This window comes from Tachysurus vachellii, chromosome 23 (assembly GCF_030014155.1).
Source record: "Tachysurus vachellii isolate PV-2020 chromosome 23, HZAU_Pvac_v1, whole genome shotgun sequence".
Taxonomy (NCBI): Eukaryota; Metazoa; Chordata; class Actinopteri; order Siluriformes; family Bagridae; genus Tachysurus; species Tachysurus vachellii.
Genome location: NC_083482.1, coordinates 1,840,437 through 1,856,859, shown reverse-complemented (window position 1 = coordinate 1,856,859; position 16,423 = coordinate 1,840,437). Strand labels below are relative to the sequence as shown.

General features: G+C 42.2%; 2 protein-coding genes across 5 annotated transcripts in view; one reads left to right on the top strand and one right to left on the bottom strand.

The window, feature by feature from the left end:
• Positions 1–594, top strand: part of LOC132839053 (myelin-oligodendrocyte glycoprotein-like) — a 30,235-nt gene extending 29,641 nt beyond the window's left edge. The window contains exon 12 of one of the 2 annotated variants that reach the window (XR_009647690.1): positions 476–594. The gene's annotated coding sequence lies outside the window, so the exon portion shown is untranslated. The remainder of the gene's footprint in view (positions 1–475) is intronic. The other variant, XR_009647691.1, reaches the window with a different exon arrangement.
• On the bottom strand, positions 282–14,728 carry LOC132839052 (uncharacterized). Of its 3 annotated transcripts, none has more exons than XM_060859799.1 (7): positions 14,581–14,728; positions 6,396–6,838; positions 2,172–2,353; positions 1,690–2,040; positions 1,431–1,571; positions 901–989; positions 282–600 (listed from the first exon to the last, which is right to left on the bottom strand). In XM_060859799.1, the coding sequence occupies exons 3-7, from the start codon at positions 2,194–2,196 to the stop codon at positions 526–528; spliced, it is 681 nt and encodes a 226-aa protein (XP_060715782.1). In that variant the 5' UTR covers positions 2,197–2,353; positions 6,396–6,838; positions 14,581–14,728; the 3' UTR covers positions 282–525. The 3 variants fall into 3 exon arrangements, with proteins under 3 accessions (XP_060715782.1, XP_060715784.1, XP_060715783.1); XM_060859801.1 differs by having other exon boundaries at positions 1,431–1,562; XM_060859800.1 differs by having other exon boundaries at positions 6,559–6,838.
• Between the last annotated feature and the right edge of the window lie 1,695 nt (positions 14,729–16,423).

Here is a 16,423-nt window from a genome sequence, read left to right as displayed (position 1 = left end):
GAGACAGTCAGTAATCAGAGCTGATTCTAATCTGTGGCTTTATTATTTTGGAAATGGAAGCAGGTTTATCTCACACACACACACACACACACACACACACACACACACACACACACACACACACTAATAATCCCTCAGCTCCTCTAGTGGTATCCCAGTGTTATAACAATAGATGATGTTCAAGACCACAGAAAACCCCTTTGTTTATATCGTCTCATGAATCTCAATGATTATTGTGATTCTTAAATCATCATCATCATCTTTGAGCAGAAGGAATACAATTCATGGGGAGACAAGAGTATTTTATTACAGCTTTAGACATTAAATCAATCTTCCATACTAATGGTTCACAATGTGTTAAATCAGCCTGAATAACTGAATATTAACTTTGAGTTCAGTTTGTCTAAAAAAAGCACATCAGAGGCAATTTCACCGCAGAAGACAAGCACGTAAGCAGAACGTGTATCTCTCACAGGCTGCCTGATGCTGATGGTGTGTGTGCAGGTCTTGACCACAGCCCTGTGTTTAGGCCTTAAGAGGAAACTGTGTAAACTCTACCACAGTGAAAATGTCGTCCTTCAGCACCTGTGTGAAACTTTTCTACAGAAGCACACAAAAGACATCAGGATGTCATCATTTAAATCGTAAATGCATCAAGAGCTCAGGGAAAAAACCTGCACTTTATATGTATTTATCCTCATAAACACGACACTAAATGGGAGAAGTTTAAAGAGGAAGAACAGAGAGATCAGAGACAGTAGTAGAACTTTACCTGTGAATCACTGAGCTGCCGTGAATTTGTTCTTTTACACTGGCTTCTGATCAAGGATTATTAAGTTTTGAGAATCAAATTTTGAGATATTTTGTGTGTTGTTTTAAAAAACAAACAAAGACACATACCACAGGGTTGATGTTGTCCTGTTGCTGATGTAAACCAGGAGGTTGTGTTTGGGTTTTTGGAGATCTTCTGCAGCACACAACCGTAAAAACTAACAGAAAAATACAGAATTAACACATTAAATGAAGTCTGTGTGTCAATAACTATTAAAAATGAATGATATAGATGATATCATCGATGACGTAATGCATGACTAGTTTTGAATGTCATGTACAGTGTATGTAGTCTGTAGTTTAAAACTTATTTAACAGAATAATATAACCTTGTTTTTAACTTTATTTAGGCACAAAAGTAATCAAATATTACTCCATCTAAAAGGTTTATTTTAACTAACACTGTAACTGTGTTATAACTAAATAAAAACATCACAAAATTGCAATTAATAAAATATGGCTTCATCCATAATGGAGTCTATTAGAGTATGTACATTTTAGTCGTCTCAGTTAAGGTCAGTAGACTATTAGAGGGATCAGAATAACAGATCTCAATACATTCTCAGTTATTAGCAGAATATACTGTAAATAAAACCCACCTGTAACCACAAGAGCCAGAGCGCAGTTCATTATTACTGATACAAAGAGAGGTTGTGAGAAACAGATCACTTTAGGTTCCTTGTCCATCTGATTCTGCATCTGTTCATCTTCTCTGATCGTGGTCTGATTTCCTGGAATCACTTTTAAAATAACAGATTAAACAAACTGTTTATCTACAACATATTGTGTAACATTGGACATTGTCTGATTAAAGTCACTTTAATGAAATTGCAGTAAATTATTTTTTAATAAACTCACCAGCTGAGTGACTCTGGATGTAAAGTCTGATTCCACGGCTGATGTTTGGAGGTGAATCAGTAGGAGTATGAATACAACGATAGACTCCTAATTCCTTAGTACTGATATTGTGTATAAATAAACTGTTGTTATACTGCAGTGAGAATCTCTTGTTGACGGTTGTGTTAATGCATTGTGCTGTCAGGCAAAAACTGGAGAAAGAGCGTAATATAAACACTGGAGGTTCTGACGCCTTCATCAGGAACCAGTTCACGTCTTTCACAGCCACTTCACACTTTAGAGTCACATTTTGTCCCAAATCTATAAACTTCTCTGTGAAACATTCAGCAGCTCCACAGCACACAAGTAGATCTGTAAAAATAAAAAATAAAATAAAATAAACCCCCACACAAACACACACCTGTGTATTGCTGATAATCAGACAATCATCTGCGCAGACAGGAACAAAATGTGGAAAAACATAGAGTAAAAACTTAGCTTACAGAGCAGAAGTTGTATGATCCTCATGCTGAACGCTCGACACAATCTCTCGACACTCTGTCGCTCTGCTTCGTCAGGAAACGCTTTTTGTTAGGACAGGACAGAGAGAGAGGACGTCCTCAGACCGCATTCTTTGTTTTTTTCTAAAATCTCCTCCACACTTTAGAAAGAATGTTTATTTAATCTGTGTACAAAAATAGGAGATTTTACAGAAGTTATTTGTTACATTTTTCAGTCATTTGTAAAACATGTCTTATCTGGTCAGGGATCTGAAGGGACTATAATGGATCCAGTATGAAGTATAAACTGGAATTGACCTTCCATTTGTGGACATGTCCCTATCAGTGCATCATTTGCACATACATTCATAATAGGGGTTATTTTTATGACAACAGTCCACACACTGTTATGTTTTATTAGGTGAGAGGAATCCAAGGGAAGTCCATGTGGAAATGAATAGAACATGTGGAGCTCCACAGACACTGAGAACATCTCTGAGAGACAGTCAGTAATCAGAGCTGATTCTATCTAATCTGTGGCTTTATCATTTTGGAAATGGAAGCAGGTTTATCACACACACACACACACACACACACACACACACACACACACACACTCACACACTAATAATCCCTCAGCTCCTCTAGTGGTAACCCAGTGTTATAACAATAGATGATGTTCAAGACCACAGAAAACCCCTTTATTTATATCGTCTCATGAATCTCAATGATTATTGTGAGTATTCTTTTTAAATTCACTCCATTTCCTGTGCGTCTTAAATCATCATTATTGTAAGGAATTATTTCTCTACCGTCTGCCGCCTGGACAGGATTCAAAACTGTAAGCAGATGAGTTTTAAGCTGAGATTTGAATAATGAAAGAGAAACAATATTACGGAGTTCAGATGGAAGTGAGTTCCAGAGCTGAGGTGCAGAGTAACTGAAAGCTCTATTCCCCATAGTTACAAGACGGACAGAGGGAACAATGAAATGAGTGGAAGAAGAAGATCTAAGAGTACGAGTTTGTTTTGGAGTATGAAGAAGATCAAGAAGATATGAAGGTGCAAGATTGTGGATAGCTTTAAATGTTAGAAGAAGAATTTTATACTTAATACGAAAAATAATGGGAAGCCAATGAAGCTGTTCCAGAACAGGTGTAATATGATGGATAGAGGAAGTACGAGTGATAATGCGGGCAGAAGAATTTTGCAGCTTATGAAGGGTTTTGTGAGGAAGCCCAATAAGAAGGGAATTACAGTAGTCAAGCCGGGAGGTTACTAGACTGTGAACAAGAGTGGTGGTTGATTGGATCGTGAGAAAGGAGCGGAGCCTATTGATATTTCGAAGGTGAAAGTATGCAGCCCGAGTAACATTATTTACATGAGAGGTGAAAGAAAGGGTACTATCAAAGATGACACCAAGACTCTTAACCTGAGATGAGGGAGCTATGAGAGATTCATCAATGGAAATAAGAAAATTTGAGAATTTGTTAAGCACAGATTTTGTGCCTATAATGAGAAATTCTGTTTTATTACTATTTAGTTTAAGAAAATTTGCTGAAAACCATATTTTATGTCAATGAGACAATCAGTAAGAGCAGATGGAGGGAGTTTGGAATGTGGTTTTGTGGAAAGGTAGAGCTGGGTGTCATCGGCATAGCAATGAAACTTGACCTGATGCTTATGAAAAATATGTCCAAGGGGTAAAAGGTAAGTAATAAATAGCAAAGGGCCCAGGACGGAGCCCTGGGGTACACCAGAGGTAACGGAAACTGTCGAAGAGGTGAATGATTTTAGTTGAACTAACTGTGTGCGATCAGAGAGATATGAATGAAACCATTTCAGAGGTGTGTTGGTGATGCCAATAGTGGAAAGCCTGTCTAAAAGAATATTGTGGGAAATTGTATCAAAAGCTGCACTCAGATCAAGGAGTAGGAGGATGGATAGTAAGCCAGAATCAGCTGCTATAAGCAAATCATTTGTAATTTTCAATAGAGCCGTTTCAGTGCTATGAAATGGGCGAAAACCAGATTGAAATTGTTCATATAGATTGTTGCCAGACAAATGAATATGAAGTTGAGCAGCAACAACTTTTTCCAAAATTTTAGAAATAAAAGGAAGATTAGAAATAGGACGAAAATTATTAAGGTTGTTGGTATCCAATCCTGGTTTCTTTAGAATTGGAGTTACAGCAGCTGTTTTGAAAATAGAAGGAACAACTCCAGTGGTAAGGGAAGAATAAATAATACCCATGATAAAAGGGGACAGAGAGGAAGCAGTAGCCTTAACAAGGACAGTTGGTATAGGATCAAGAACACAAGTTGAAGATTTAGATTGATGAATAAGTTTTAAGATGTCATCAATTGAGGGTAGAATAAACTCAGAGAACAGTTGTGTAGGAACAGGTAAAACTGAGACACATGGAGTAGAAACAGGAGTGGCCATAAGTTGATGATGAATGTCTTCAATTTTTGAAGTAAAGAATGAAGCTAAAGTATTGCAAAAATCAGATGAATACAAATGAGAGGGAAGTGAATCGGGGGGTGTTGTAAAATTTTTCAATAAAGAAAAAAGAACCCTTGAATTCCCTTCATTAGAACCAATTAAGCCAGAATAGTATGTAGATTTAGCTTTGGCAATAGTTTCTTTATAGTAAGACATATGTTCTGAATACATTTCCTTGTGCACAGTAAGGCCAGTTCTTCTAAAAAGTCTCTCAAGCCGTCGTCCTTTTGCTTTTAATTGCCTGAGAAAAGGAGTGAACCAGGGTGCAGTAACAGCAAATGAAACAGTCCTAGTCTTAAGTGGGGCAAAAATATTAAGCAAATTATGGAGACTATCATTATAATGAGAGACCAAGTTATCTGGAGTGGAACAGCTGTCAGCCTTAGGAAGACTTGCAATGCTTAAAGACAAGCTGTCCAAATTAATGTCCTTGATTTTTCGAAATGATATCATGCATACAGATTTCGATTTGAAAAGTGGAAGATTAACATTAAAAGACAGTAACAGATGATCAGTACATGGAAAAAAGTCTGCATTAAGGTTGTCTGGAGAGACACCTGAACAACAGATTAAATCCAAAGTATGTCCTTTAGAATGCGTGGGAAAATTCACATGCTGCTGCAGTCCGAAGCTATCCAGACAAGATGTAAATTCTTTAGTAAGATTGTTGTGAACATCATCCATGTGAATATTGAAATCCCCCACAAGAATTATATTTGGTGAGAGTGTAGTTATTTGATTCAAAAAAGCAGCAAAGTCAGGGATAAAATCCTTGTTGAACTTTGGTGGTCGATATACAGTACTGATAATAGTTGGAGTAGATCCAGAGAGCTGACAAACAGCAGCCTCAAATGAGTGGGAGGCAGAAACATTCAAAGACATCAGTCTCCACTTCTCACGGTAGATTATCGCCAGACCGCCTCCTCGACCAGAGTCACGTGGTTGAGAGATGTAAACAAACCCTGGCGGAATGGCGTCATTGAGTGCAATAAAGTCATTTTGTTGCTGCCATGTTTCGGTTAAAAAGAGAAAATCAATCTTGCGATTTGCAAGGAGATCCTGCACAAGATGCCCCTTACTCGTAAGTGAGCGGATGTTAAGAAGACCGAAACTCACAGTGTTGTTGTTGCTTGGTCTGCAGTTAGCCGAGTTAGCCGGGTTTGCCAGCACACGCTGACCGGCGCGGCGACCGGCGTTCCTTCGTGGGCGTCGAACAGCTGACCATAGCGACTTTATTTCACTGGATTTATTATACCAGAAGTTCCGCCGAGAGCCACGATGAATGTATTTCCGTCTTGGCAGATATAAGATGTCCGGATGAGCAAGCAGTGCAGGAGGTGTTATTATTTCCCTCAGTATCATTTTTTTCCATAACTGCTTTCATACAAAGTGTATTGTAGCAGATCCAGTACCAGGGAGAGGAGGTTATGCTAAGGTCAAGGTATCTGTATGTGTATGTGTGTATGAAAGAGAGAGAGAGTGTGTGTGTATTCCCCTCTTTTATCCATGATAAACTGAGTTGCACACTTTGATGTAGCAGTGATAAAAGTGAGTACTTGGTGTACACGTCCCTCTACGACGAAAACACAAATTGTCCCGGAATGGTTACAAATGTCTGCCCATAGTCATAAGCAGCGGTCTTATGAACTTTGAGATATAAGATAAAAGTCTTATTGGCCCTCAGTCACTTCTCAGATACTAAATACATACATCGCTTATCTACCTTGCGTAGGAATAGGATAATAATCTGGTGCTCTGGGGGCAGGTTGATACCCAGAAATCATACGATGTAACATTGATTGAAGACACTGAAGAATACAAGGGCCACAGAGACACAGTAAAACCAAAATACAGAGTACAGGAATCAGCATAGAGATAGACGGGACCCATTAGTATGTTGCCTGGCCGTCCAGTTGGCGAATTGCCAGAAGGTGTTGTCATGAGGATGCGCTTGGATGGGTAACCCTGTCCCAAGGCAGATGATCAAGATGAGGACGATGACAACCATACTGGTCACTGGTTCTGTGTCCTGTGCTCAATGAGAGGTTGTTGTTCAGTTCTCTTTAGCCTTTCCTGGCACCTTCTACAGCGTGGATGATGTCCGAAGAGCCGAGAGTTTGAAGGCACCTTCTAGAAAACCCATGGGGAATTTAGAGGGCTGTATCTCTGTAACACAAAGAAAATGATGACACACAGAGTACACTTTTATACATTCACAGCAGAATCAACTCCAGGAGGACATCTCTTAATTCTGATAGCATGGATCCACTGTGGAAAAAGATCACTTAATAAACCTGTGCGCGTAATCGCGACTATTTCCACTGGCCCATCATATTTACATTCACCCAGTGGTTTAGGTTTACCGTATCTCCCACTTACAAGGGGTGGGTCGGTGCCTTAGAAATGACAGGTACTATATAGCTGCTGAAATTTGTTCATAATGTTTTGACAATGTGTCTGTCAGGGCAGCAGAATACTCAGCGATGTGCACATCCAGATTAGTTGTACCTATAGCTGGCTTACCCTTCTTCCAAGGCGTGGGAAACGGGCAACCAAAAAAAAATTTTGTGTGGCGATAAATGGATTTTGGAATTTTCTAGCTGGCAGGGGAAAGCCCCTACCCACCTTGAGAACTTATTTACCATTACCAGGAGATATTTGAAAGGCCCTTGTGGTGGCATGTGTGTAAAATCAATTTGCCATTCAGAAAATGGTGCTGTTGGTATTGGAAGATTTTCATGTTTAGCTGCGCTTTTAGTAGGATTATTTTGAGCGCAGGTCAGACATCTAGATAAGATTGAGTCTATTGTACCATTTAAATTAGCTACGCTAATTATCAGTTTATTCAGTTTATTCATATCTTCCCATACCCCTCTTCGGGCACAATGTGTAACACCGTGAAACTCGCACACGAGTTAGAGTGAAAGGTTCAGCTGCCTGTGCAGACATAAAATTGCGGAGTGTCATGCAGTGTGGCATCCTGAGTTCTATGTAGATGTGCAAGAGCGTGACCTAACGTATCTAATGAGGAGGTGGCTTTGATTTCTAGATTACTGGTTGAACATAAGATAGTTTCATAACCTGACCTCCTTTGTGCCATCATGTGTTGAGTTTGTAAGTTCTGAAGGACCTGTTTTACCTGATGTGGTGAATATAAGATCGGGGGATGAGACAGGACAATTTTCTCAGCATCTTGTACCATCACTATACTGTATATATATATATATGGTGGGAAAAACAGTGATCCTGAACATGAAGAAGGATTAACAGATTTGTACACATACGACACACAGCATACATTACTATAGACTGAATGGAATATGGCACTGAGACAAGGGCTAGAAGTGACGTGACATACAGCTAAGTACGGTGACCCATACTCAGACTTCATTCTCTGCATTTAACCTATCCAAAGTGCACACACACAGCAGTGAACACACACACAGCAGTGAACACACACCTGGAGCAGTGGGCAGCCACTTATGCTGCGGCGCCCGGGGAGCAGTGGGGGTGCCCTAGAGTGTCTCCTTTACTGTTCACACACTTTATGTAATACTGTATAGCAGGGGCGGTTCTAGGATTTCATCTTTAGGGGGTTTTAGCCCTCAGTGAGAATTTAAAACAAGAAGAGTTTTATATTATATATTATATGTAAGCCAAAAAGTTATGGTATTATTTATAATGGCAAAAGGGGACACCAAAATTTTATGCATGATGTAATGATGGCAGTCTTGAATCAAATCAGTTCATGCATGTGTGCATTTTCTACAAACAGTGTGTCCAATGAATGCAGTCATTAATAAAAAAAATATTCACAAGACGAAGATAATCAATAAATGTATTGAATGGATTGTTTGCATTAATATTTCGTTTGTGCTATCAACTCGAAATAAGAATAGTGAAATTTCACTGCTTTTGGTTGCCGTCTTTGCAGCTTTCAGCCGATTAACGTTATAGATAAACGTCTCCAGCTCTGGCTGTGCGTGCCTGAGCTTCTCCGTTCAAATAAAGCAGACAGCTGATGATGCACTTTTGAAAGACTACAACGCACACGCGTAAAAGCAAAGTAAAAAAAAATCGCTCTTGGATTGACCCTGCCTAATAAATAATTTTCTTTCCTATCGACGACATGTCCTACATTTAACGTAATTTTTATTGTTTATTTATGAAAGTAAAAATTATTCTTTTAGTTTTAGGGTGGCTGAGCTCACAGACAGTGGGGCTGGAGACACCCTAAAAAAGGCCTAGAACCACCCCTGCTGTACAGAAACACTTTCAGTAGCTATAATGAGGCGTTGTGAGGCTGAGGATCCATTTGCAGTTTTATTACACACTCTCGTAATCACAACAGGCCGGGTCAAACAACGGCAGAGACAATAACGTAGGCAAAGCAAAGACAGGGTCGAGAATAACAGGCAGAAGGTCAGGGCAGGTGGCAAACAATCGGAAACAAAGGTACAGAAACAGATCCAAACACAGGGAATCATAAACGGACAGAAAACGCTCAGAATGACAGGCCGGTGCAAGTCAAGACTTCACGCCAAGGTCAAGTTCAAGTTCCTTTAAATAGGAAGTGAGTGATTGGAACCAGGTGGTGGCGTAATCAGTCCCGGGTGGTTATGAGAAGTGTAGTGCGGAAGTAGTGTGTGTCATTCATGACAGAGCCCCTCCGGGAGCGGCTCCCGAAGCGAGGATGCGAACGGCGCCAGGGTCTTCCCCGAGGGAGGGGGGCCGGTTTATCCGGATGCTGTTGGGGGAACTCGGCGGTGAGCGACGGATCCAGGATGTCCCTCGCCCCTACCCAGGAGGGCCAACAGGGGCGGTGGCACAGATGGTTTGGCAGGCCCCTCTCGTTCTCCTCTCGGACCACTGGCGGGTTTACGGAGCGAGACATGGAACGTCGGAGAGATGCAGTACGACGCGGGCAATGCCAAGTGGTAGGACACCGGGTTTATCCATTTTATGATCCTGAACGGGCCCATGTACCTGGAGCTGAGTTTTCTGCAGGGCAGGCGCAAACGGATGTCACGAGTCGAGAGCCACACCCACTGCCCCAGCTGATAATCTGGATGTGGTCTGCGGTGCTTGTCGGCCTGGAGCTTTTGCTTTCTGATGGCCCTCCGAAGCTGGTGATGAGCATCGCTCCAGATCTCCTCGCTCCTGCGGAACCAATCATCCACGGCTGGCAGATCCGAGGGCTTGCGGGCCACAGGAAGAGAGGTGGTTGATACCCTAGGACGCATTGAAACGGCGTAATGCCGGTGGCAGGCTTAGTGAGGGAGTTCTGCGTGTATTCCGCCCACATGAGGTACCTGCTCCAGTCAGCTTGATTGTTTGAACAATATGCGCGGAGGAAGAGGATGAGCTCCGATTCATGCATTCGGTCTGGCCTTTGGCTTGTGGGTGCTATCCGGAAGTGAGACTAACGTTGACGTTTAGTTGCTTAAAGAAGACGGCCCAAACTCGGGGTGTGAACTGTGGGCTTCTGTCGGAGACGATGTCTTCAGGGAGGCCGTTGAAGCGGAACACGTAGTTACAAAGAGTCTCCGCCATTTCGAACGCGGTGGGCAGTTTGGGCAGAGGTATTAGGCGACATGCCTTTGAAAATCGGTCCACTACAGTGAGGATTACGGTGTAGTTATTGGACTTCTGCAGATCGGTGATGAAATCAATCACTATGTGGGACCAGGGATGTAATGGGACAGGTAAAGGCTGTAGAAAACCGTCTGGGAGCTGACGCTAAGCTTTGGAGGTGTTACACACAGCGCAGTTTCTCACGAAATCCCTTACTTTATCGAATAGTGAGGGCCACCAGAACTTATTTTGCGCGAGCCGAGTTGTGGCTGAGATGCCGGGTGGCCGGAGCTTCGAGAGGCGTGCATGAGGTCTACGAGAGCAGAGCGGAAGTTCTCGGGCACATAGATCTCGGTGGGCAGACAGTCGACAGGAGGCGGGGCCACCGCATTGTCTTGAGAGATCTCAGTCATAATATCCCATTGAATGGGAGCAACTATCTGAGTCCCGGGGATGATGGGTCCAGCAGGTGGATCTTGGTCGGGCTCATTGTTTAGGCGGGAGAGTGTGTCGGCCTTAGTGTTCTAAGACCCAAGTCTGTAGGTTACTGTGAAGCAAAAGCGCGTAATGAACATTGCCCGTTGCGTAGAAGTTCACGAACCCGAGGAACCGCTGTAGCTCTTTGATGGTCTGGGGTCATGACCATTTTAGCACCGCTTGCACCTTGGCATCGTCCATGGCGACACCTCCCGCGGAGATAATGTAGCCCAGGAAAGACGTGGATGTCTTGTGGAACTCGCACTTCTCTGCTTTAGCATAGAGTCGATGTTGGATCAGCCACTTAAGTACAGCTCATACGTGCTGTATGTGTTCTTCCAACGTCAATATACACGATCACCCAGCGATCCATCATGTCCCGGAACACATCGTTGATGAATGATTGGAATACTGATGGATTGTTCGCAAGGCCGAACGGCATGACCAAATATTCGTAGTGGCCTGACTGGGTGGAGAAAGCAGTTTTCCACTCGTCTCCCTCTCTAATGCGAATAAGGTTGTAAGCGTTGCACAGGTCCAGTTTAGTAAAGTATCAGGCCTTGTGCAGTTGTTTGAGAGCTGACGGAATGAGTGGGAGTGGATAACGAAACGTAACGGTCAGTTCATTAAGAGCCCGATAATCAATGCAAGGATGGAGCCCTACGTCCTTTTTCTTCACAAAGAAGAAGCCTGACGATGCAGGTGATACTGAGTGCCGAATAAATCCCTTCTTTAACTCCTCAATGAATTTATTCATGGCTTCGGTTTCGGGTTGTGATAGCGGGAAGATCCTGCCCTTGGGTGGAGTGGCTTTGGGCAGGAGCTCAATGCAACAATCACTGGGTCGATGAGGCGGTAACTCTGTGGCTTTGACCTTGTTAAAGGCCTCTGCGAGATCGTTATACTTGGCTGGCAGGCCGGAAATGGCCGGAGAGTCAGGCGTGGCGATGGCAGAGTTAATCTGGAACGGTGCCTTGGAGGGTTGGAGATGCTGAGTGCAGGTTTTGTCCCAGGAGATAATCTGATGATCCCTCCAGGAGATTCCAGGGTTGTGGAGCTGCAGCCACGGCAGACCCAAAATCAGTGGGTGATGTGGAGAGGTGAGCACGAGAAAGCGAATGGTTTCACTATGAGACAGGCCCACTCGCAGCTCTATCTCCTCAGTGGTGAACTGAATTCGTCCCTTTCCAAGCGGTCGCCCGTCTATCGCCTCCACTGCCAAGGGTGAGGTGCACCTAGTCAGTGGGATGGCATTAGCTTTCGCGAACTCCTCCGAGATGAAATTTCCTGAAGCGCCGGAGTTGATGAGTGCCACCAGACTCAACTCCTCTCCCTGAACCTTTAATTGTACATCAAATTGAGCACAGTTCTGCGATCAGGGAGTGAACACTTTCAAAATCACCAGGGTGTCTCGTCTACTGCGTGGTCTGGTGGGACAGGATGGTAGCAGGTGTCCGGGCCTCCCACAGTACAGTCAGAGCTGCTGACGGACGCAGTGCGCTCTCTCCTTGGGTGTGAGGTGCGTATCTCCGAGCTGCATGGATGCGGCATTCTCACATGACGGGATGCGCGAGGGCGGCCGTCGGGTTCTCATCAGGTTGTCCACCTGGATTGACAGCTCCACAAAAGCCGACAAATCTCTCCCCTCATTGCGGCAGGCGAGTTCAGCCTGCAGCTCATGGTTCAATCCCCTGCGGTAGAGAAGCTTGAGTGGTCTCTCCTCCCAGCCCGCTTGTGCCACGAGGGTACGAAACTCGAGAGCGTAATCCGAGGCAGTACGGTCTCCTTGAGCCATGCTCAAGAGGCGCTCCTCTGCGCTCTCTCTTCCGGCGGGATGCTCGAACACGCTGCGGAATTGAGTCAGGAAGTGCTGGAAGGAGGGGAGCGTGGTGCCATCCTCTCCCCATATCGCAGTAGCCCACTCTAGCGCTCTCCCTGTGAGAAGGGTGCAGACAAACGCTATTTGGCTGGCGTCAGAGGGGTAGAGGAAAGATTGTTGCATCATGAAGAGTGAGCACTGCATCAGGAAGCCACGACATTTCGCTGGGTCACCGTTGAACTCCTCCAGGAAAGCCAGCCACGGATTAGCGTCCGGGAGAGCAGCGCACGGGGGAGCAAGTGCAGACGCCGGGGGTGTTGTCTCGCGTGCCGCTGGGCTGGGTTGTGAGGCTGAGGACCATTTGCAGTTTTATTATACACTCTCGTAATCACAACAGGCAGGGTCAAACAATGGCAGAGACAATAACGTAGGCAAAGCAAAGACAGGGTCGAGAATAACAGGCAGAAGGTCAAGGCAGGCAGCAAACAATTGGAAACAAAGGTACAGAAACAGATCAAAACACAGGGAATCATAAATGGACAGAAAACGCTCAGAATGACAGTCTGGAGCAAGTCGAGACTTCGCGCCGAGGTCAAGTTCAAGTTCCTTTAAATAGTGAGTAAGTGAGTGATTGGAACCAGGTGGCGGCATCAGTCCCGGGTGGTTATGGGAAGTGTAGTGCGGAAGTAGTTAGTATTCAGGCAAACGTTCCCTCTGGTGCCGCTCGGGGGATGCGGCAGGTGCATCATTCATGACAGCAGCAGTGAGAGCTTCAAGTGCTCTTGTGTATTTCTCTACAAGCTTTGCACATGTGAATTCTATCAGTTTCTCCTAATCTACCTGTTAGAGTCTCTCAACCAGGTGATGTTCAGTGAGTTGAATTTTACAGGTGAACACCAGTTAAGTTCTAAAGTCTTCGCAGGTTCGTTAAAGCAAACAGGATCCACCTGAACTCAGTTTAGTCACTTTAGCCAATAAAATGATTAAAATCTCTCATTTAATTAAATTGTATTAAAAAGGAAGTTTTTTATTCACAAGGACATTTTGGTAGCTGTCAGAAAACAGGAAATACATAGCATACACAAATTTACGTACAATCACAGGTCAAATTTAAGTACTTTTAGCATTTATTCCCCTGTTGACACTATGATTTTATTCCATCTCTGAATTCACAAAGCCCACTCCGTCCAGGGTGTATCCTGCCTTGATGCCCGATGACGCCTGAGATAGGCACAGGCTCCCCGTGACCCGAGGTAGTTCGGATAAGCGGTAGAAAATGAGTGAGTGAGTGAATTCACAAACCTGTGCATTTGTCCTATTTTTGTAAATGAGTAAAATCACTCTAGATTCTGCTGAAACTTTGCTGACATGAATTCCAGCTGAATGTTACTTCAATGAGGAATCATTCCAACTTGCCTTCACAGAAAGTTTGCGTATGATTACTTCAGAATGTCCCACAGCTTAAACACCGTATTTAAAGTTTGCCTTTTGTGCAGTTATGGAATGGATATAAGAGGAGCATCTAATGAAAAGGAAATGTCCTTGTGAATGTAACTTTAATTCTCGTTATGTCAGATCCAAACATTTCCTCCTTGCTTTACTTTTTTTTGGATGGTTGATCAATACCTGCTATGATTGTTAGAACTAATAAATTGTTTATAAAATATAATTTAAACAGAAGTTAAAGAGGATGTTTTACATGATTTTCCCACGTCCATGTCAGTTTTGCTTCTCATTGACCTTCTCAAATCCTGTATAATGGTTTCTGTGGTGTGCAGAGAGAATTTCCAATAAATAAAAATGTGCTGAATCGCAGTCTCCTGCCTCTTAAACACAAAAATCCTGCTTTAATTTTACTTTATTTTATTTCTGGTTCTAACACTTCATGACTTGTTGATTAACTTCTTTCCAGCTCACACCAGTCTGTCCTCTCTCATCAACAGGGAAATGTCAGTGTCTGAAATACTCAAACCAGCCTAAAAATCTCATCTGCCTAAAAATCAGTATTTTGTCATTAAAAAACATTTTACTTTCTTACCTTAATTCACCATTTGAATGGATTTCTCCTATTTAGAGTTGAATGCAGGATTTTTACATCTATAAGCCCATTTCTGTCTTACATGCATTTTTCCTTTCCAATGCAGAACTAGTGTGACGTGTATCACGTGTTCTGTGTCACACCTCACCTCATTCACTGCTCTGTTCTCATGCAGACAAAGTACAAAATAAACACGTGCAATGTAGAAGACATGATCTACGTATTAAATATGATATAATAAATGGAATATAAACGTAAACAAACAAAACTGTGGAAAGTGAAATGAGTCCACTTGAGGAAACTAAAAGAAAAATCCTTTATAAAAAACAAACAAACAAAAAAAAAACTTTATTTGGACATGTAGGGATTCTGCAATCTGATTGGTCCAAAAACTTTTCAAAAATTCTTAATAATATGTTAATAAACTAAAATCCTTCGACTTCACGTGTTCTTAGTTAAATTGTGATAAAAAAAAAAGTTCATCAAAGTGCGCCATTTAATTCCTTCCCAGTGGAAACAAAGGAAAATCAACACTCATAAATTAACGAATAAATTAAACGAATAAAATAAATAATAATTTAATAAATTAAATAAATGGGAAAAATGAATGAAAATTACATAAATAATGTTTATTAAACTATAAATCACACAAACGATTGCATTGGCGCCCCCTTCTGTTAAAATAAAAATGTAAAAAAATTCAAATTTCAAATTTATTGTTGTTAGAGTTGCTGTTATGTAAAATAATCAACACCTCTTGACCAATCAGAATCCAAAATCCGGATACACAAACACACACACACACACACACACACACACACACACACACACACATATATATACATATATATATATATATATATATATATATATATATATATATATATATATATATATATATATACATATATATATATATGTATACATATATATATATATGTATATATATATATATATATATATATATATATATATATGTGTATATATATGTGTGTGTGTGTGTGTGTGTCCGGATTTTGGATTCTGATTGGTCAAGAGGTGTTGATTATTTTGGAAAAACCTTATAAACTGATCAATAAATAATTCCTGAAACCAAAGCCACACACACACACACACACACACACACACACACACACACACATATATATATATAAAGAATTAGAGTAAAGTTACACGTGAAAGAAAGATAGTGATACATGTAGAAAGCAAAAGGAGAGAAACAGACGAGTGAGACGGAGAAAGAGAGAGAAACAGACGAGTGAGAAGGAGAAAGGGAGAGAAACAGACGAGTGAGACGGAGAAAGGGAGAGAAACAGACGAGTGAGACGGAGAAAGCGAGAGAAACAGATGAGTGAAACGGAGAAAGGGAGAGAAACAGACGAGTGAGACGGAGAAAGGGAGAGAAACAGACGAGTGAGACGGAGAAAGGGAGAGAAACAGACGAGTGAGACGGAGAAAGGGAGAGAAACAGACGAGTGAGACGGAGAAAGGGAGAGAAACAGACGAGTGAGACGGAGACTGAACTCTGTTCACATTTCCCACTTCACACTAAACTCTACTGGTTAGTAAGTAGATATTATTAACGTTACAACCCGAAGTAAAAAGCTGAAGAAACCCTAAACGTTAACAGAAAAGACCCGCGAACCCGAGTGACTGAGGGAGAGACAGAGAGCTGTTCTGTGTGTGACTGTGAGTGAGCAGAGCGAGACACAGCAACACAATACATCTGTATGTGTGTAGGGGAGGGGCGCTTTGACTAGCCTATCACAGAACGCTGACACAATCAGATACACAATGATGATTTTCATTCAATCCGAGCACAGATATTGACTCGTATTACTCG